At 46.8% G+C, this 21,328-nt stretch overlaps 1 protein-coding gene across 6 annotated transcripts in view; it reads right to left on the bottom strand.

The window, feature by feature from the left end:
- The window catches only part of KIF13B (kinesin family member 13B), a 170,698-nt gene that overhangs the window by 103,573 nt on the left and 45,797 nt on the right, over positions 1-21,328 (bottom strand). For 4 of the 6 annotated variants that reach the window (XM_071547608.1, XM_071547609.1, XM_071547612.1 and 1 more), the window contains exons 3-7: positions 9,742-9,757; positions 5,582-5,642; positions 4,169-4,261; positions 2,337-2,517; positions 1,896-1,983 (exon numbers count right to left, since the gene is read on the bottom strand). In XM_071547608.1, coding sequence (XP_071403709.1) covers positions 1,896-1,983; positions 2,337-2,517; positions 4,169-4,261; positions 5,582-5,642; positions 9,742-9,757 — 439 coding nt within the window. The remainder of the gene's footprint in view (positions 1-1,895; positions 1,984-2,336; positions 2,518-4,168; positions 4,262-5,581; positions 5,643-9,741; positions 9,758-21,328) is intronic. The other 2 variants (XM_071547611.1, XM_071547610.1) reach the window with 2 other exon arrangements.

The raw sequence follows: 21,328 nt of genomic DNA, 5'->3' as shown, positions 1-21,328 counted from the left end.
AAGCATGAGATGGGCATCCATGGAGCAGAAACCACCAAGCAGTGGCAGATGAACCCCTGGAGAAACTGCAGCAGGAGGGGCTGCACTATTTTCATGGTTTGCTGACAAATTCGATTTCATGATAAAATTCTACCCCTTATTTATCCATTTTTCCCCCACTGTGAAGCTTCTTTAAAAACAGGGCACTTTGTGGATGCACACATGAATATTTACTATCCAGCAATCAAGTTTGGTGTGATGTTCTCAAGTATTTGCTTTGTAAACAACCCCCAGTTTGTAATTCCAGTGTGTGCTACTGGGAGGGGAAATAATTGGAGCATGACAGCCAAGAAGTGACACTCTGCTAATTCTGGCTCTGCAATTCATCCCAGAACACTTTCCTCTGACAGGACACACCCATCTGAAGGCTGGCAGGAAATGTGTCCCATTAAACAGCTGAATTACTGCCAGAATTATTGAATAGGGCAGGATAAAGGGAGTTTGGGGCTCTTAACCCTCATTTTCCCCAGATCACAACATGGTGGCTCAAAAATCCATATTATGGTCATGAGGAATCATAGAATCAGTTGGGTTGGAAGGGAGCTCTGAGATCATCAAGTCCAACCCTTGATCCAACCCCACTTTGATCATCAGATCATGGCACTCAGTGCCACATCCAGTCTCACCTTAAACATCACCAAGGATGGGGAATCCACCCCCTCTCTGGGCAGCCCATTCCAATCCCTGAGCACTCTCTCTGCAAAGAATTTCTTCCTGATATCCAACCTAAACCTCCCCTGGCAGAGCTTGAGCTGTGCCCTCTTGTCTTACTGTTGGTTGCCTGAGAGAAGAGACCAACCCCCACGTGGCCACAACTTCCCTTCAGGCAGTTCCAGACAGTGCTGAGGTCACCTCTGAGCCTCCTCTTCTCCAGGCTAAACACCCCCAGCTCCCTCAGCCTCTCCCCACAGCACTTGTGCTCCAGTCCCTTCTCCAGCCTCGTTGCTCTTCTCTGGCCCCGCTCCAGCCCCTCAATCTCTTGCCTCAACTCAGGGGCCCAGAACTGAACACAACACTCAAGGTGTGGCCTCCCCAAGGCAGAGTCCAGGGGAAGGGTCACTGCCCTGGGCCTGCTGGCCACGCTACTTTGGATCCAGGCCAGGATCCCCTTGGCCTTCTTGGCCACCTGGGCACACTGGTGGCTCCTCTTGAGCTTCCTGTCCCTCAGTCCCCCCAGGTCCCTCTGCCTGGCTGCTCTCCAGCCACTCTGTGCCCAGCCTGGAGCGCTGCAGGGGGTTGGGGTGGCCAAAGGGCAGGACCTGCACTTGGCCGTGTTGAACCTCATCCCATTGGAATCAGCCCATCCCTCCAGCCTGTCCAGATCCCTCTGCAGAGCCCTCCTGCCCTCCAGCCTGTCCAGATCCTTCTCCAGGTCTCTCCAGCCTGTCCAGATCCTTCTCCAGATCCCTCCAGCCTGTCTGGATCCTTCTCCAGGTCTCTCTAGCCTGTCTGGATCCCTCTGCTGAGCTCTCCTGCCTGTCCAGATCCTTCTCCAGATCCCTCCAGCCTGTCCAGATCCTTTTCCAGATCCCACCAGCCTGTCCAGGTCCTTCTCCAGATCTCTCCAGCCTGTCCAGGTCCCTCTGCAGAGCCCTCCTGCCTTCCAGCAGGTCGACACTCCCTCCCAACTTGGTGTCATCAGCAAATTTGCTGCTGATGGACTCAATCCCCTCATCTACATCATCAATAAAGATGTTAAACAGGACTGGACCCAACACAGACCCCTGGGGGACACCACTGGTGACCGGCTGCAGCTCAACAATTCTGTCCTGCTCATGCCCTGGAGTTTAGGATTAAGGGGCAGTACCCTGGAGTTTAGGATGCCAAGAGAAGCCTTTCAAAGGGTTGATCCTTACCTTGTAGCTGGCAACAGCCAGTTTGGATAGGCCATCTACGTAAGGGCCATAAACACTGTGCTCTCTAACCTTTAATGACTGACGGCTTCTGGGTGGGAAAAAAAAGGGATTTATAAGGACATGACAGCCTGGAGACATTTACACAAAGTCAACTCTCAGTGACAGATCTCAAACAGGATGGTGTCACAAATACTGGAATAAAGCACACAGCAAGGGCTGTATTGCAAACACAAAAGCCTGGTGGACACACATAAAAAGCTGACACAGGGTCACTTCATAAAAGGGCAAATTTACCCCAAGCTTTCAGTCTTACTATTTCATTTTGATTTAAAAGGAGAGGATGCTGAGAGCAGGAATTGTCTTAGATGGGAGCAAACTGGTTTTGGAAAGGAAGAGGGTAGGACAACATTCCACAGTGCTGGTCACACATAAATTACTCACCCTTTTGGGTCAAGGAGGTCTCTGACTTTCTCATTGTATATCTCCATGTAGGACACTTCCACTTTGAAACTCTGCTCTTCATTTTCCTCCTTCTGTGCCCTTTCAAAGAGTCCACTGCAAAGTTTAGGGATTAATCCAGGCTGGTCAGCAGTGCCCATCATGGTGTAGGATTTTCCAGAGCCTGTGTGAGGGAATCCAGGAATAGTGAACAGAAAGGTTCTTGTTGGGCAGCACATTGACAGGGAATAGAAGAGGTTAAAAAGTTAATTAATGTGTTTGTGTGAAAGATTATTTGTTCAGTTTTCTACTCTGAAGCAACCAAATCACCACTGAGCTAAAGGCTATTTAATCAAAAGGAAAAAAAGAAATTCAGTTCCAACTGCTGGAGGATTTTCCAGGTAGATAAAGTGACACCCCCCTAAAACAATGAGAAAACTCTTCAGATTACTCTTTAAACATCACATTTCAAAGGACAATTTGAGATTATTCCAACTGGAGAGGCAGAAAATCCCAGTGATGCTCCACCCTCAAGGACAACCACGGTCACTGCAAAGATCACAATCTAAAAAGTGTGAGAAATAAGGGCAGCCAGCAACAAAAAAAACTTATTTCTCATCCTCTCCACCTCTTATCTGATGTCAGATGAGAGGAAAACATTTCTTATCTCCATCACAAGGCATTTCTCCCCAAACAATGTCACAAAAAAAGAGGCGTGAAAAGAGTCTCCAGGCAGAAGGTGACACCTTCTGAGTGGGCAATGGATGGAGGGAGGGAGGGAGGGAGGGAGGGAGGGAGGGAGGGAGGGAGGGAGGGAGGGAGGGAGGGAGGGAGGGAGGGAGGGAGGGAGGGATGGGTGGATCGATGGAGGGATGGATGGAGGGATGGATGGAGGGAGGGATGGATGGATGGATGGATGGATGGATGGATGGATGGATGGAGGGATGAATGGAGGGATGGATGCATGGATTGAGGGAGGGATGGAGGGAGGGATGGATAGAGGGAGGGAGGGAGGGAGGGAGGGAGGGAGGGAGGGAGGGAGGGAGGGAGGGAGGGAGGGAGGGAGGGAGGGAGGGAGGGAGGGAGGGAGAGAGGGAGGGAGGGAGGGAGGGAGGGAGGGAGGGAGGGAGGGAGGGAGGGAGGGAGGGATGGATGGAGGGCTGGCTGGATGGAAGGATGGATGGAGGGATGGATGGATGGAAGGAGGGAGGGATGGGTGGATCGATGGAGGGATGGATGGAGGGATGGATGCATGGATGGATGGAGGGATGGATAGAGGGAGAGAGGGAGGGAGGGAGAGAGGGAGGGAGGGATGGGTGGATCGATGGAGGGATGGATGGAGGGATGGATGGATGGAGGGATGGAAGGATGGATGGAGGGATGGATGGAGGGAGGGATGGGTGGATCGATGGAGGGATGGATGGAGGGAGGGAGGGATGGGTGGATCGATGGAGGGATGGATGGAGGGATGGATGCATGGATGGATGGAGGGATGCATGGATGGATGGAGAGAGGGAGGGAGTGAGGGAGGGAGGGAGGGAGGGAGGGAGGGAGGGAGGGAGGGAGGGAGGGAGGGAGGGAGGGAGGGAGGGAGGGAGGGAGGGAGGGATGGGTGGATCGATGGAGGGATGGATGGAGGGATGGATGGATGGATGGAGGGAGGGAGGGATGGGTGGATCGATGGAGGGATGGATGGATGGAAGGAGGAAGGGATGGGTGGATCGATGGAGGGATGGATGGATGGAGGGAGGGAGGGATGGGTGGATGGATGGAGGGATGGATGGAGGGATGGATGGAGGGATGGATGGAGGGATTTTGGTTTTTTTGGGACTCACCCGTTTGCCCATAGGCAAAGATACAAGCGTTGTAGCCTTCGAAGGCATTCTGAAGAATATTCTCCCCAAGGCACTTGAAAACAACATCTTGACCTAAAAAATAAAGCAGAGAAAAGTGAACACTGTGACACTGCCAAAGGGATTTGGTCCTCGCTTTGGATTCTTCAAGGAGGATGCAAAAGCAGGGGGTGTTTTCCTGCTGTTGTTGCCTAAATAACATCCAGTGTTTGTTCCCTGGACAGGAGCAAATCCATCAGGACCAGAAAATGATGTTTTTGGAAAAATCTGGGATTATCATGTGAAGCAACATCTTATCAATGTTCACACTCAGGGCTTTTATCAGCAGAAAATCCACTTCCAGCTGCAGAATTTAATCCATCGGGGGAATGACATTCCCTCAAAATGTGCTCAATCTCCACGTTTAAACAACCATCAATGCAACTTATCTTTAATCTGAATTATCTCCTGCTTCAGCAGGACTGTCCAAGGTATTGAAATACACCATGAGGAGATTTTTGCAGGGAAGGAATCACAACCATGTGGAAAATATTATAGTACAAGGAAAATAGAAGAAAATACAGGCTCTGTCACTTCCTTTCTCACTGAGCTTTTAGGATCCTTTTCCAAGCAGAGGAAGAAAGGACTAAAATATTTGGGCAAAAAAAAAAATCACTATTTTGAGAATTTCTTTTAGAAGCAAAGGAACAAGACTTGGCAGAACTTTCTGGACTGAAAGTCCTCTTAAATATGTCAATATTCCTTTAAACTCTTAATTTCTCTCGTTGAAGTTCATCTCTTCAGGTCCAAATCCATAAATTTCCCATTAATAGCTGTGCCAGAGAAATGGTTTTGGAGCCAACACTTCCACTGCACAACAGAAAAATGAGTTATTAAATGTCTATTAAGTCAAATATATATAAATATAAATATATTAAATAGATGTTAAATATAAGTTATATAAAGGCACCCCTGTTAGTCTGAGAAACAAAATAAATACCTTCCTAGGTAATAAGTGTGGCTGAAAGTGCTGCATTTTTCTCAGTTCTTTGATTAATTACCACACACCAGTTCTTTGTTAAGTTAAAATCAAGACATGGATGTGCCTTTAAAAAAAAATCACAAGAAAAATCAAACAGTAACAAGTTCAACAGACCTCGAATTTTAGAAGATAAATGTGAAAGGAACAGGTTCCACGAGTGATAAAATATAAAAATATATATCATGTTTTACCATAATTATTTACCAAAATGAATTATAATAATACCTAGAAAAATTTAAAAGAAATATATTCATACCAGAGCACCTGAATTCATATAAGGGAATATTAAGGCAACACAGGGGGCAGTGACAGTGTCACGTGGCAAAGACTTTTTGAATAAATCCTTCCCACTTGGAGACAATAATAAAAATTACCTGCATATTTTTCCTTGACAGATTCATCCATAGACCAAAAGCAATGATCATAAGCAAACACCTGCAGGGAAAAAAAGCCTCATAAAAACCTGCTGCCAAATCCAACACCTTGCCCAAACTTTGCCATTCTCAACACAACACCCATTCCCCCAGAATTCCTTATTTTCTCAAAGCCCAAACAAATCCTATTTGGTTTTATTTGCTCCTTGTTTCTGTTTCTCCCTTTCTGTGCCAACTTTTGTCCCAGTTCAACAGGTGGGACCAGTTCATCCCTGGGTGGGGGTGACCAAAGCTGGGCATTCTCCACCCTCCAGCCATTGCCCACCAACTGGCAACAATGGCCCATTGGCAGCAGCTGCCCAGGGCACACCCCACCCCTCAGCCTGGGAGCTGCCTGGGAAAGAAGCCTGGCAGAGAAGAGCTGGGACAACTCCCCTCCAGGGACTCCTTGGCACCTCCACACCCACCTCAGGGCTCAGCTCTGCTCAGGGGCCACCAACCATTCCAAAATCCCCCCTGGCTCACACAGTCACATCCCCCAGGCTGGAACTCCCTGCCCTGGGGGAGGCACTGGGGGCTCCCACCCAAACCTCAGGGGATGCAATCGTGGCCTTTGGGCACCTCTGGCACCACTCCTGGCATCCAGAGGAGGAGCAGACCCTGCACAGGAGGAGCCCACCCCTCTCCCCCAGACTGTGCCATCATCTGCACCAACAGCTTTGTCCCTTCCTTTGTCTTTGCACTCGGGGGAACCACGTGGGGCTCAGCACAGGGGCCACCAAACCCCCCTGTGTTTGTGCCCCAGGGGGTGGGTTACACTGCTGGGCTTTGGGGGTTAAACCCAACTGCTCTTTGGGCCACTGCATTGATTGGAATATTGGTATTAAATTGTAACTCTGACTTAGAATCTCTTCTGTGGTGGGTTCATTTCTCCTGCTGGTTCACCTTTAAAGCAACACACTTTGCTCTGAAATCTCCCTTTGTGCCAACCCAGTGGATGGAAGTTGCTCCCACTGTGTCTCCCTTTCAACCCATCCCTGCAATTCAGTTTTCACAAGAGTTCCCATGTTTCAAACTGACAGATGTCCCCAAGCTGTTGCTGCCTCCCATCTCCCCGTGCCTCTTGTCTGCATAAATTAAAAACAAGCCTCAGGGTTGCAACCTCTTTCCATTTCATATATATTTATTTATATAAGTAGATATATTTATATTGTCATTTTTATATATTCAGAAATATTTATTAATAAATAGTTCTCTTTCCTATGGATTTATTAATAAATATATAAATATATATTTATATTATTACTTTATATATTCATATATATTTCATATTTATTTGTCTTTCATAATTATTTATTAATATGTAAATATATTTATATCATTATTGTATATATTCATATATATTTATTAATATATATTTATCCTTATTTATTTGTTGATAAATATATTTATATTATTTTATATACTCATGTATATTTATTAAGATATATTTATCTTTCATATTTATTTATTAATAAATATCTAAATGAATTTTTATTATTTTATATTTTCATATTTATTTATTCATATATCTTTAATTTTCTTATTTATTTGTTAATATCTTTATATTATTATTTTACACATTAATATAATTATTCATATATATTTATTCTTATTTATTTATTCATAAGTATATAAATATGTATTTATATTATTATTTTTATATATCCATATCTATTTATTCATATATATTTATTTTCCGTTTATTTATTGATATATTAATATGACATAGTTTATAATATATAATCGATAATATTATATTATATAATAATATATAATATTATGATACTATTATATATAATTATAACAATATATAATTATAATAATATACTAATATAATAATTATAATAATATAATCCTAATTATAATAATATATAATATAATGATATATAATATATAATAATGCATGGTATATGTTAATATCTTTATTTTCATATATGAATATATTTCTTCGTATATATTTATGTTTCATATTTATTTATTTATGGATATATATATAAAAATGCATCTTTATATTATTATTTATATATATATTCATATATATTTTATATATATGTATTTATTTATACACCATGACAAATCAGAGCAGTCATCCCAGGCTAATATTTCTAAAGAATAATATAATAAACCAAATCAGGTTTATCAAGACAAGATCAGCACTATAATTTTTTTTTTAATAGAAAACTCCCAGTGTTGTATAAATTCTGTAAATCCCCATCAGAGGATCCACAGGCACCTAAAAAGCTGAGCTGGAATAAGACAATTCATAATTTGGGACAGATGTTTGCAAAAACACCTCCCCTGGGCGTGTGTTGGGAGAAAAAAATAGTAATAATTAGGGGAATGTCTGACCTACATTCCCATGGGCAGAATCGAGTCTGGAGGATGTGGGAAAAGGGAAGTGCAATTTGGGGCTCTTGGGCTCTGATTTCCCCTCTAAGATTAATGGGAGCTGCTTTTTCTGCTGAATTTCTATGTTGGTGACTGCCCACACTTATCAAAATGCTTAATAGAGCAAAATCCTTGAAATTTAAATAACTTCTCTTCAAAAATATATTGGTTTTCCTTCATACTACACAATGTTCCAGCACCAAGAGATAAAGGTGGATTGAGGAAACAGCAGCTTGTTTATTTAAAATTAAACTGCTTTTTTTCCCCTTTAGTTTACAAATAAACCTATTATTTAAACATTTGATGCCTTCAGAACATTCAGTAAAACATCCTTGGCTAAAGGACCACATGATGGGCTGATTCCAATGGGATGAGGTTCAACAAGGCCAAGTGCAGGTCCTGCCCTTTGGCCACAACAACCCCCTGCAGCGCTCCAGGCTGGGCACAGAGTGGCTGGAGAGCAGCCAGGCAGAGGGACCTGGGGGGACTGAGGGACAGGAAGGTCAACAGGAGCCACCAGTGTGCCCAGGTGGCCAAGAAGGCCAAGGGGATCCTGGCCTGGATCCAAAGTGGCGTGGCCAGCAGGCCCAGGGCAGTGACCCTTCCCCTGGACTCTGCCTTGGGGAGGCCACACCTTGAGTGTTGTGTTCAGTTCTGGGCCCCTGAGTTGAGGCAAGAGATTGAGGGGCTGGAGCGGGGCCAGAGAAGAGCAAGAAGGCTGGAGAAGGGACTGGATGTAGCACTGAGTGTCCTCTTAAACACCTCCAGGGACGGAAAATCCACCATGTCTTGATCCAACCCCACTGTGATCACCAGCCCAGGGCACTCTGTGCCCTGGGCTGGTGATCACAGTGGGGTTGGATCAAGGGTTGATGATCTCAGAGATCTCTTCCAACCCAACTGAGAAGAGAAGAGCAACGAGGCTGGAGAAGGGACTGGAGCACAAGTGCTGTGGGGAGAGGCTGAGGGAGCTGGGGGTGTTCAGCCTGGAGAAGAGGAGGCTCAGAGGTGACCTCAGCACTGTCTGGAACTGCCTGAAGGGAAGTTCTGGCCAGCTGGGGGTTGGTCTCTTCTCCCAGGCACTCAGCAATAGGACAAGGGGGCACGATGGGCTCAAGCTCTGCCAGGGGAGGTTTAGGTTGGATACCAGGAAGGAATTCTTTGCAGAGAGAGTGCTCAGGGATTGGAATGGGCTGCCCAGAGAGGGGGTGGATTCCCCATCCCTGGAGGTTTTTCAGCTGAGCTTGGCCGTGGCACTGAGTGCCATGATCTGGTAAAGGGACTGGAGTTGGACTAAGGGTTGGACTTGATGATCTCGGAGGGCTTTTCCAACCCAATCCATTCTATGATTCCGTGAATAAAGTGAACCCTGATAAGGCAGGGCAGGGAGAGGCACCTTCAAACTAAACAAAAGTCACTGAACCACAATAAAAAAACCCGACTGTGCTTGAACACAAATCCCAAAAAACGCCTCTAAAAGCCCACAAAGAACAATCTCTGCCCTTCCCAGCCTGCAGTGCTGAGTGTGGATGTTCTCATTGGTTCCTCTGAGTCATTTTTTTGGCACTGGCTCTCCAGAAGCAAAGGAGATGCTTCGAGTTTCTTCCTCAACAGCTGCCCAAGGGCAGAGCTGCTTCCCAAAATGCTTCCAATGTTTGGAGATTTCAAGACTAAATAAATGATGGCACAATTTTCACACACTGAGAGAAGTTGTAATAAAAAGCCCTTACCTTTGGGTGGGTCCTGCTGGTCCACAGGGCATCAGGAGCAGAAAGGATTTGGTACCAGGGCAGGCGGAGAGAAAAAAAAAGACAAAAAAGACAAAACATGGACTGTTAGTTGTAGTGATTTTAATTTAATTAAGCTACAATTAATCATTGGAATGCTGTATTTAAAAAGCTCATTTTTCTCCCTGCTTACAGATCCAAAGAAACCTTTTTAGGAGCGAGATTTGAGGTGCAGCTTTAAGCTGGTTTTAAATCCAAACCCACTGATTTTCCTCATGGTGCCACCTCCTCTTGCTCATTCTCTCTCACAGGTTTATTTTTCTTGTGACACTTCTGTCCCTGAGTGCCTCTTAAAAACAAAGCACCCAAGCAACACAAAAATTTCCAAAGCCACTTGAACAGCAACTTGAGGATTGTTATTCAAGAGGAAATTTCAGAGTCCAACCCTTGGCTCTCTCAGGTTGCTGGGACAGCACAACAAACATTTTGCTTCCCTAAAAGAACGAGCAGAGAACAGCAATTCCTCTCCTCTGTTATGTGCAGAATTTAAAAGTTTGGGGTTTTTTTTTTAGTTTGTTTTTAAACAGTGAGAACAAAACAACTGGAGTGACCTTCGAAGTAACAGCACAGACCCAGGTTATGAAGCCTCCCCATATCAGAGACTGGGAAAAAAAGCAGCAAACACACAACAAACCACTGATATTCTCCTTGTCCTGGACCTTCCACGTGACATTTGGAAGCCCTTGACATCAGTAACCAGTAAAGTCTTGTGACAAGCAACACTGATCTCTTTTGAGCAGAGCAGGAAAGACGTGGGAGCCACACAAGATTATTCTCAGAGCTCTCGCTGCTCGTACGGGCTGAGAAGTGAGTTTAAAAATAGGAATTTCACCACTGCCTCTCAAAAAATATTTATTTATTAAGCAAACCCATCAGCTCTTTTTACTCATGCTTGGACCTACTGAGTGGATGTGTGTGACAGAACAGTGACTTTGGAGAGCAGGTGGCATGAGCTGCTCTGCAGGATGATGATTTAAGTCAAGGTCACCCCATGTCACGGGGTCATCCAAGTCAGCAGCAACAACATGACCCTTTTTCCCCTGGAGTAAAAGCTCTCCCCAAGTCCTTGGCAGCAACAGCCTGGAGTGCTGCTGTTGTTCCTTGATGGAGATAGGGAGCTGTATCGAGGGAATCTCCTCCACCAGCACTTTCATCCACACCAGAAGATATCAGAGAGCCCCTCTGGACTCCTCCAGGAGAGACACAAGAGCATTTTCATGGCTTTCTGTGCTCCATGGAGCATTTTGCTGAAGGACTTGGCTGGAAAGGAAGTGGCTTTAAGAGAGCTCTGCTTATAATTCCTATTCCTACAGGATCAATGTTCTCGTTGGAAAATAAGGAGAGTATTAAGCTTGGATTTAGAGCTGGAGCTCAGCCCCCAGAGCTGGGACACTGCTGTTCCCTCAAGCAGATTCCAGCTCACATTCCCAGCCTAATCCCAAGGCAGGATCATGCTGGGACAATGCAGCTCATCTGGCCAGCCCTCACTTTGTTATTATTTGAGTTAAAGCAGCAACAAGGCTGGAATCTGAGAAGTTCTACCACATTTTAAGAGGATAATTATGCTGGACTATGTATCATCCAGCTGAGTTCAGTTCAATCTGAATTAAGTATCTCATCTTCTGAAGAGCTGCACAAACACACAAACCCATCTCTCTGGTCTTGCTTAATCCCAACATGAGTCCTAACAAAGCCAGGCTTTAGGGTACAGCAGAGCTGCACAGAGCAGGGAAGTGTCTCCTACAACACAACATGGAGAACAACCTTTGCAGAGAACAGGGAGGTGATTTTTTCCCCTCTATTCTGCTCTTCTAAGACCCCATGGAGTTCTACATATAGTTCTGGTGCCCCAACATAAGAAGGACATGGAACTGTTGGAGCAAGTTCAGAGGAGACCACAAAGTTGGGAAGAAGACTAAGCTGGGGTTGTTCAGCCTGGAGAAGAGAAGATTGTGTGGAGACCTCAGAGCAACTTTCCAGAACCTGAAGGGGCTACAAGGAAGCCAGAGAGGGACTCTTTGTCAGGAACTGGAGTGACAGGACATGGACTAGTGGGTTCAAATGGAAGAGGGGAAATTTAGATTCGATGTATGGAAGAAAGTCCTCCCTGGGAGGGTGGGCAGGCCCTGGCACAGGTTGGGCAGAGAAGCTGTGGCTGCTCCATCCCTGGAAGTGTCCAAGGCCAGGTTGGATTCTCCTGGAGCAACCTGGGATAGTAGGAGGTGTCCCTGCCCACGGCACAGGGTGGGACTGGATGGGCTTTAAGGTCCTGCCAATGCAAATCATTCTATGATTCCATCATTTCCTATGGATAAAGCTGCTGGTGCCCAAGGATGCTGTTGGTGCCTCGGGGATGCCGCTGGTGCCCCAAGGGGATGCTGCTGGTGCCCCAAGGGATGCTGCTGGTGCCCCAGGGACCATGCTGGTGCCCCAGGGGATGGTGCCTGTGCCTCAGGGATGCTGCTGGTGCCCCAAGGGGATGCTGCTGGTGCCCCAGGGGATGCTGATGGTGCCCCAAGGATGGTGCTGGTGACCCAAGGGATGCTGCTGGTGCCCAAGGGATGTTGCTGGTCCCCCAAGAATGCTGCTGGTGACCCAAGGGATGCTGCTGGTGCCCAAGGGATGCTGCTGGTCCCCCAAGAATGCTGACGGTGCCCCAAGGGATGCTGCTGGTGCTCCAGAGATGCTGCTGGTGCCCCAGGGATGCTGCTGGTGCCTCAAGGATGCTGCTGGTGCCCCAGGGACCATGCTGGTGCCCCAAGGGATGCCGCCGGTGACCCAAGGGATGTTGCTGGTCCCCCAAGGATGCTGCTGGTGCCCAAGGGATGCTGCTGGTGCCCCAAGGACGCTGCTGGTGCCCCAAGGATGCTGATGGTGCCCCAAGGATGCTGATGGTGCCCCAAGGATGGTGCCTGTGCCTCAAGGATGCTGCTGGTGACCCAAGGGATGCTGCTGGTGCCCAAGGGATGTTGCTGGTGCCCCAAGAATGCTGCTGGTGCCCCAAGGGATGCTGCTGGTGTCCCAGGGATGCTGATGGTGCTCCAAGGACTGTGCTGGTGCCCCAAGGGACGCTGCTGGTGCCCCAAGGGGATGCTGCTGGTGCCCCAAGGGGATGCTGCTGGTGCCCCAAGGATGTTGCTGGTGCCCCAAGGGAATGCTGCTGGTGCCCCAGGGACCATGCTGGTGCCCCAAGGATGCTGCTGGTGCCCCAAGAGATGCTGCTGGTGCCCCAAGAGATGCTGCTGGTGCCCCAAGGATGCTGCTGGTGCCTCAAGAATGGTGCCCCAGATGCTGCTGGTGCCCCAAGGATGGTGCCTGTGCCTCAAGGATGCTGCTGGTGCCCCAAGGATGCTGCTGGTGCCTCAAGAATGGTGCCCCAGATGCTGCTGGTACCCCAAGGATGGTGCCTGTGCCTCAAGGATGCTGCTGGTGCCCAAGGGATCCTGCTGGTGCCCCAGGGATGTTACTGGTGCCCCAAAGAATCTGCTGGTGCCCCAAGGGACGCTGCTGGTGCCCCAAGGGACGCTGCTGGTGCCCCAAGGGACGCTGCTGGTGCCCAAGGGACGCTGCTGGTGCCCAAGGGACGCTGCTGGTGCCCAAGGGATGCTGCTGGTGCCCCAAGGGATGCTGCTGCTGGTGCCTCAGGGGAAGTTGCTGGTGCCCAAGGGACGCTGCCGGTGCCCAAGGGATCCTCTTGGTGTCCCAGGGATGATGCTGGACCCCAGGGGAGACTGCTGGTGCCCCAGGGACCCTGTTGGTGCCCCAAGGGGTGCTGCTGGTGCCCCAAGGGATACCTACCTCGAGTGCAGCACAAACATCCAGGACAGGAAGGGAAATCTTATTTTTTAACTACTGAAGGATGTCACTGAGATGTTTTCAGCTACTTGTTTGCACCTGTATCCCAACTGACAGGACTTTCCTTGGCCAACTCCCCTCTTTTCTCTCTCCTCAGCTCAATGTCCAACAGAAGCAGGGGGGAATCTAATTTAATTCTGAAATTAAAAAGGCAGAAAGGCCACTCTAAAATAACTGCCTACATTTAACTCTATTTCTTTGTTGCAGCCAAGGGCAGGGGGTTGGAACAAGATGATCTTTAAGGTGCCTTCAAACTCAAACCATTCTGTGATTCCATGACTATGTTTGCTGTTTTCAGAGGGAATTGAAGACATGCAATCTGAGTAATAATTCCTTTTTAACCTCCCTCTTACACTCTGTAAATGTGTCCTGATGAACTTCTTCACCAGGACACATTTGTTTTCCTATAAACATTCTGGTGGCTCCACGAATCCCAGGCACACTTTTAAAAGATCAATAAAATCAGAGCAGGTCCCAGCTGAGACCAACTTTACATGTGCAATGACCTTCTGTTCCTTTAAAGAAGAGAATAATTAGATTAGATATTCAAACACATTAAGCTGTTCTGTTCAACAACAGGTATCAGGGGCATTTTAATAACAGCCCAGGTCAGGTTTTCCTTCTTCAAAAGGAGAAGGAAGGTACAGAGAGCTTAAGAATATCTGAGATATTGCTTATCTTTTCTGTCTGGCTGACCCCAGAGCTCATTGTCAGAAGCTTCTGGGATAGAAAAATATAATATGAATTTGAAGGGTAAAAAAAAAAAAACAACAGAGGGAACAATTCCAATTATGAATTAAGAAGGTCTGAGCAAATCCCCAGAAATTCTTATTGCTTTCCTATTTCAGTGTTCCATAACCATGGCAAAAACAAGCACATCAAATTCCAGTGTAATTAGTGCTTTTCATGCCCTTCAGCAGGAGCAGCTTGGCAAAAACCTCTGGAAAGGAGCTAAAAATCCAACGAGACAAACAGAGCGATGGGCAAAAACTCCTTGGGGCTTCTCAGGGGAAAGGTGTTGGTGCCTCACAGAGATCCCCCTGCAAAGTCACAGCTGAGCTGGTTGGCCTTAAATCAACTCACATCCACCCACATTTTATTTAAAGTAAAGTTGGCATCATGTGCTGCAATAATTTACCCTTTGGATTCAGGAAAACCAACACTTTGTAGGGAGTTTTTTTTGTTGTTTTGTTGGAGTTTGTACTGATGGAGCCCAAACCTGTGTGTTTCTGGGAGCTTTGAATCCAGGACCAGGTGAAGTGTTCACAGCCCACATTGACAGCCAGGATGCCTTCCCTGTAATTCCAAGGAAATTTGGGAGGGAAGTGCCAGGTTGGGAATATCAACACAAAAGGAAAAGCAGCCTCAGATTTGCTCTTGGTGTCAAGTCAAAATAAAAACTTCAGTGCAGGACCCAAAGGACAAAATGTCCCATCAGCTCCAGAGGTCTCTTCCAACAGCAGGGACTCTGGAATTCTGGGATTTTATTAATAATTTGTTGCAGAATGGAGTACAATAATGTCCCAGTTCAACAGGTGGGACCAGTTTATCCCTGGGTGGGGGTGACCAAAGCTGGGCATTCTCCACCCTCCAGCCATTGCCCACCAACTGGCAACAATGGCCCATTGGCAGCAGCTGCCCAGGGCACACCCCACCCCTCAGCCTGGGAGCTGGCTGGGAAAGAAGCCTGGCAGAGAAGAGCTGGGACAACTCCCCTCCAGGGACTCCTTGGCACCTCCACACCCACCTCAGGGCTCAGCTCTGCTCAGGGGCCACCAACCAGTCCAAAATCCCCCCTGGCTCACACAGTCACATCCCCCAGGCTGGAACTCCCTGCCCTGGGGGAGGCACTGGGGGCTCCCACCCAAACCTCAGGGGATGCAATCTTGGCCTTTGGGCACCTCTGGCACCACTCCTGGCATCCAGAGGAGGAGCAGACCCTGCACAGGAGGAGCCCACCCCTCTCCCCCAGACTGTGCCATCATCTGCACCAACAGCTTTGTCCCTTCCTTTGCCTTTGCACTCGGGGGAACCACGTGGGGCTCAGCACAGGGGCCACCAAACCCCCCTGTGTTTGTGCCCCAGGGGGTGGGTTACACTGCTGGGCTTTGGGGGTTAAACCCAATTGCTCTTTGGGCCATTGCATTGATTGCAATATTGGTATTAAATTGTCACTCTGACTTAGAATCTCTTTTGTGGTGGGTTCATTTCTCCTGCTGGTTCACCTTTAAACCAGCACAAAGAACCACTCCAGGTTCTGACACACACACACAACTTGCTCACATCTCAGCCATTCCCTGCAAGCAAAGAACTGAGTGAGCTTTTCCCACAGATCTTTCCTTCCTTCCTTTCCCTGGTAAAGGATGACCCCAAACAGCACCTGGATGGAAAACCCTGAACCCAAATGCTGCATTTCTTTGTGGAAATTCAATGGAATTTCCATTTTCATGGAATCACAGCCTGGGTTGGGCTGGAAGGGACCTTAAAAACCATCTTGATCCAAACTCCAGTGGAATCCAGGAGATTCCAGGGGTGGTAAGTGGAGCAGAATTACTGGAGAGCTCCAGCACCAACTTCAGACATGAGATAAGGCACAAAAAACCATCAGTAAGATCCTGCATTTCTCAGAAGTTTGGGAGCCCAGTTATCTTTCTGAAGCAGATCCCTTAATCAGGGGGTTGTCTTTTGCCTCTTTTTCTTTTTTCTGTATGAACAAAGAATTCAGAATAAAGTACTTTGAAGACCCAATGATGGTCAGAACTTAATTGTTTAAATTTCAGCTGCAGAATTTCTTTCCTGGCATTAAAAAAAAAAAAAAAATAAAAGCCAACCAATGGTGAAAAAAAAAGGCAGACAAGAAATTTAATTATTTTCCTAACACTGACATAACAGAGAGACAGCAGTTTGACAGCTGATAAGGAATAGTAGAATTAATTGAGAAGCTGTTTCCTCTCTTCCTGCATATCAGACAAACCCCACTTGCTCCTGCCAGGTGTACAATGAGAGGAAAAGCCAAATAAATCAAGTTTGATCACTTCAAACTCCTAGAAATCCAACTTTCCCAGAATACTTCATGCTGTCAAGTGTTGGGTTTAACAGTTTATAAATGTTCTTTCCCCATTTTCACACACAGGCCACGTGATATCAAAATGCAGAGCAAAACCAGAACACTATTTTTGATTCTATCCTCCAATTAATATATTCTTAAGGAGAGTTATTTTTACTTCCACAGCAACCCTGAGCTCTCTGAGACAAAACCACGTGCTCTGTTTGATCAAAAGATTTTTTGCAACGAGGAACAGTCTCTCTGAACTCCTAAAATACATTAAAAAAAATAAATAAAAAGTGCCAGGGCATGCACAGTTCAAAGCCCAACCTTGAGCAGCTCAAAGGAACAAAGGTAATCCCTGTTCCTTGGAAAATTCCTCTGGAGCTCCAAGGCATTCCAGGCATGGTTGGCACTCACTTGGTTTCTACTGACAAAACTCATTTTTGCCAACTCAATCAAAACAACAACAACAAAAGCCCCCAAAGCCCCCAAGAACTGGAGTTGAGGAGCAGCTTTGTGGGTTTGGGAGCTGAATCTTCTGGATTGTTGGGACAATAATCTGCTTAAATCTGACTGAGTCCATGGAGGGATACCACAAAGATGCTGTTGGGACAAAGGGATTACAATTTGATCCTTTTGGTTGTAAATATTTGGATTTTGGGATCCTGTTGTGCTCTGGAGAATGTTTGATGAACAGCCAGTCCCCAAACTTTCAATGATTGTTGTGAATTCTGATTTTTTTTTTAATGGAGTTGGTTGTAACAACCACAGGAGGGAAAGGGAAAACGCCCCCCCATGGGGTGGGAGCTGATTAATTCCTCCAGGAGATCCCAGATGGAAAATGAGGGCAGGTGGAATAGCACATGTGAGTCTGTACACACAGAAATGTGGAGGAAAATCACCTGTAAAAACTTCCAGGAAAATATATGATAATTTTGTTCTACACCAACAACACTCACAGTGGTCACATCCAGGATAACCTTTGCTGGCCCCTGAGCAGAGCTGAGCCCTGAGGTGGGTGTGGAGGTGCCAAGGAGTCCCTGGAGGGGAGTTGTCCCAGCTCTTCTCTGCCAGGCTTCTTTCCCAGCCAGCTCCCAGGCTGAGGGGTGGGGTGTGCCCTGGGCAGCTGCTGCCAATGGGCCATTGTTGCCAGTTGGTGGGCAATGGCTGGAGGGTGGAGAATGCCCAGCTTTGGTCACCCCCACCCAGGGATCAACTGGGCCCACCTGCTGGACTGGGACACTTTTCTGGAAGAGTTCAAGTCTTTTTACCCAGCACTCTATTTATGCCACTCCCTGAGCACCTTCGAGATGATGGTTCTGCCACGAATGATGGTAAGAAGGGATGGCTTTCAACACCTACCCAGAGCACAGAATCCTAGAAAATATTTAGCTTGAAAGGGACTTTAAAGATATTTCATTCCACCCCTTCCATGAGCAGGGACACCTCCCACTGTCCCAGGTTACTCCAAGCCCTGTCCAACCTGGCCTTGGACACTCCCAGGGCTGGGGCAGCCACAGCTTCTCTGCCCAACCTGTGCCAGGGCCTCACAGCCAAGAATTCCTTCCTAGAACATCCACAGAAGATCCACACAATGCTTAGATATTAATTTAAGACACTCATTTTATTTAGCAGTAAAACTAAGGGGTAGGAAAATCTGTTTAAAACCCTCAATAGAACCATTGCTGCTCTCAGGAAAAATAAAACAGAAAATTCACATTTCAAGAGAAATCATAGAATAGAATCATGGAATGGTTTGGGTTGGAATGGACCTTAAAGATCATCTTATTCCCATCCCTGTCATGGGCAGGGACACCTCCCACTATCCCAGGGTCCTCCAACCTGGCCATGGACACTCCCAGGGCTGGGGCAGCCACAGCTTCTCTGCCCAACCTGTGCCAGGGCCTGCCCACCATCACAGCCAAGAATTCCTTCCTAGAACAATCCACAGAAAATCCACACCATGTTTAGGGATGATTTTAAAGTATTAGTATTTAACAAAAAAGTCAGGAAAATCTGATCAAAACCCTCAATAAAACTACTGCTGATCTCAATAAAAATTAAACAGAAAACTCATATATGGCCAAGAAAAGTCACAGACTCATGGAATAGAATCACAGGGTTGTTTGGGTGGGAAGGACCTTAAAGCTCATCCAGACTCACCCCTGCCATGGGCAGGGACACCTCCCACTGTTCCAGGTTACTCCAACCTGGCCTTGGACACTCCGAGGGCTGGGGCAGCCACAGCTTCTCTGCCCAACCTGTGCCAGGGCCTGCCCACCCTCACAGCCAAGAATTTCTTCCTAGAACATCCACAGAAGATCCACACAATGCTTAGGCATTAATTTAAGACACTTATTTTATTTAGCAGTAAAACTAAGGGGTAGGAAAATCTGTTTAAAACCCTCAGTCGAACTATTGCTGATATCAGGAAAAATTAAACAGAAAATTCACATTTCAACAGAAAACATAGAAGAGAATCATGGAATGGTTTGGGTTGGAATGGACTTTAAAGATCATCTCCTTCCCACCCCTGTCATGGGCAGGGACACCTCCCACTATCCCAGGGTCCTCCAACCTGGCCTTGGACACTCCCAGGGCTGGGGCAGCCACAGCTTCTCTACCCAACCTGTGCCAGGGCCTGCCCACCATCACAGCCAAGAATTCCTTCCTAGAACAATCCACAGAAGATCCACACCATGTTTAGGGATGATTTTAAGTATTATTATTTAACAAAACAAGAAGTAGGGAAATCTGTTCAAAACCCTCAATAGAACTATTGCTGCTCTCAATAAAAATTAAACATAAAACTCATATATGGCCAAGACAAATCACAGAATCACAGAATAGAATCACAGGGTGGTTTGGGTGGGAAGGACCTTAAAGCTCATCCAGACTCACCCCCTGCCATGGGCAAGGGCACCTCCCACTATCCCAGATTACTCCAAGCCCTGTCCAACCTGGCCTTGGACACTCCCAGGGCTGGGGCAGCCACAGCTTCTCTACCCAACCTGTGCCAGGGCCTGCCCACCCTCCCAGCCAAGAATTCCTTCCTAGAACAATCCACAGAAAATCCACACCATGTTTAGGGATGATTTTAAAGTATTAGTATTTAACAAAAAAGTCAGGAAAATCTGATCAAAACCCTCAATAAAACTACTGCTGATCTCAGTAAAAATTAAACAGAAAACTCATATATGGCCAAGAAAAGTCACAGACTCATGGAATAGAATCACAGGGTTGTTTGGGTGGGAAGGACCTTAAAGCTCATCCAGACTCACCCCTGCCATGGGCAGGGACACCTCCCACTGTTCCAGGTTACTCCAACCTGGCCTTGGACACTCCGAGGGCTGGGGCAGCCACAGCTTCTCTGCCCAACCTGTGCCAGGGCCTGCCCACCCTCACAGCCAAGAATTCCTTCCTAGAACATCCACAGAAGATCCACACAATGCTTAGATATTAATTTAAGACACTCATTTTATTTAGCAGTAAAACTAAGGGGTAGGAAAATCTGTTTAAAACCCTCAATAGAACTATTGCTGCTCTCAGGAAAAATTAAACAGAAAATTCGTATTTCAAGAGAAACCATAGAATAGAATCACGGAATGGTTTGGGTTGGAAGGGACCTTAAAGATCATCTTATTTCCATCCCTGCCATGGGCAGGGACACCTCCCACTATCCCAGGGTCCTCCAACCTGGCCTTGGACACTCCCAGGGATGGGGCAGCCACAGCTTCTCTGCCCAACCTGTGCCAGGGCCTCCCAGCCAAGAATTCCTTCCTAGAACAATCCACAGAAGATCCACACCATGTTTAGGGATGATTTTTAAGTATTATTATTTAACAAAACAAGAAGTAGGGAAATCTGTTCAAAACCCTCAATAGAACTATTGCTGCTCTCAGTAAAAATTAAACAGAAAACTCATATATGGCCAAGACAAATCACAGAATCACAGAATAGAATCACAGGGTGGTTTGGGTGGGAAGGACTTTAAAGCCCATCCAGACTCAGCCCCTTGCCATGGGCAGGGACACCTCCCACTATCCCAGATTACTCCAAGCCCTGTCCAACCTGGCCTTGGACACTCCCAGGGATGGGGCAGCCAAAGCTTCTCTGCCCAACCTGTGCCAGGGCCTGCCCACCCTCACAGCCAAGAATTCCTTCCTAGAACAATCCACAGAAAATCCACACCACGTTTAAGAATGATTTTAAAGTATTATTATTTAACAAAAAAGTCAGGAAAATCTGATCAAAACCCTCAATAGAACTATTGCTGATCTCAATAAAAATTAAACAGAAAACTCATATATGGCCAAGAAAAGTCACAGAATCACAGAATAGAATCACAGGGTGGTTTGGGTGGGAAGGACCTCAAAGCTCATCCAGACTCACCCCCTGCCATGGGCAGGGACACCTCCCACTGGTCCAGGTTACTCCAACCTGGCCTTGGACACTCCCAGGGCTGGGGCAGCCACAGCTTCTCTGCCCAGCCTGTGCCAGGGCCTGCCCACCCTCACAGCCAAGAATTCCTTCCTAGAACATCCACAGAAGATCCACACAATGCTTAGGTATTAATTTAAGACACTCATTTTATTTAGCAGTAAAACTAAGGGGTAGGAAAATCTG

The sequence above is a fragment of the Pithys albifrons genome, chromosome 2, assembly GCF_047495875.1.
Source record: "Pithys albifrons albifrons isolate INPA30051 chromosome 2, PitAlb_v1, whole genome shotgun sequence".
Lineage (NCBI taxonomy): Eukaryota > Metazoa > Chordata > Aves > Passeriformes > Thamnophilidae > Pithys > Pithys albifrons.
This window is presented reverse-complemented; position numbering and strand designations above follow the sequence as displayed.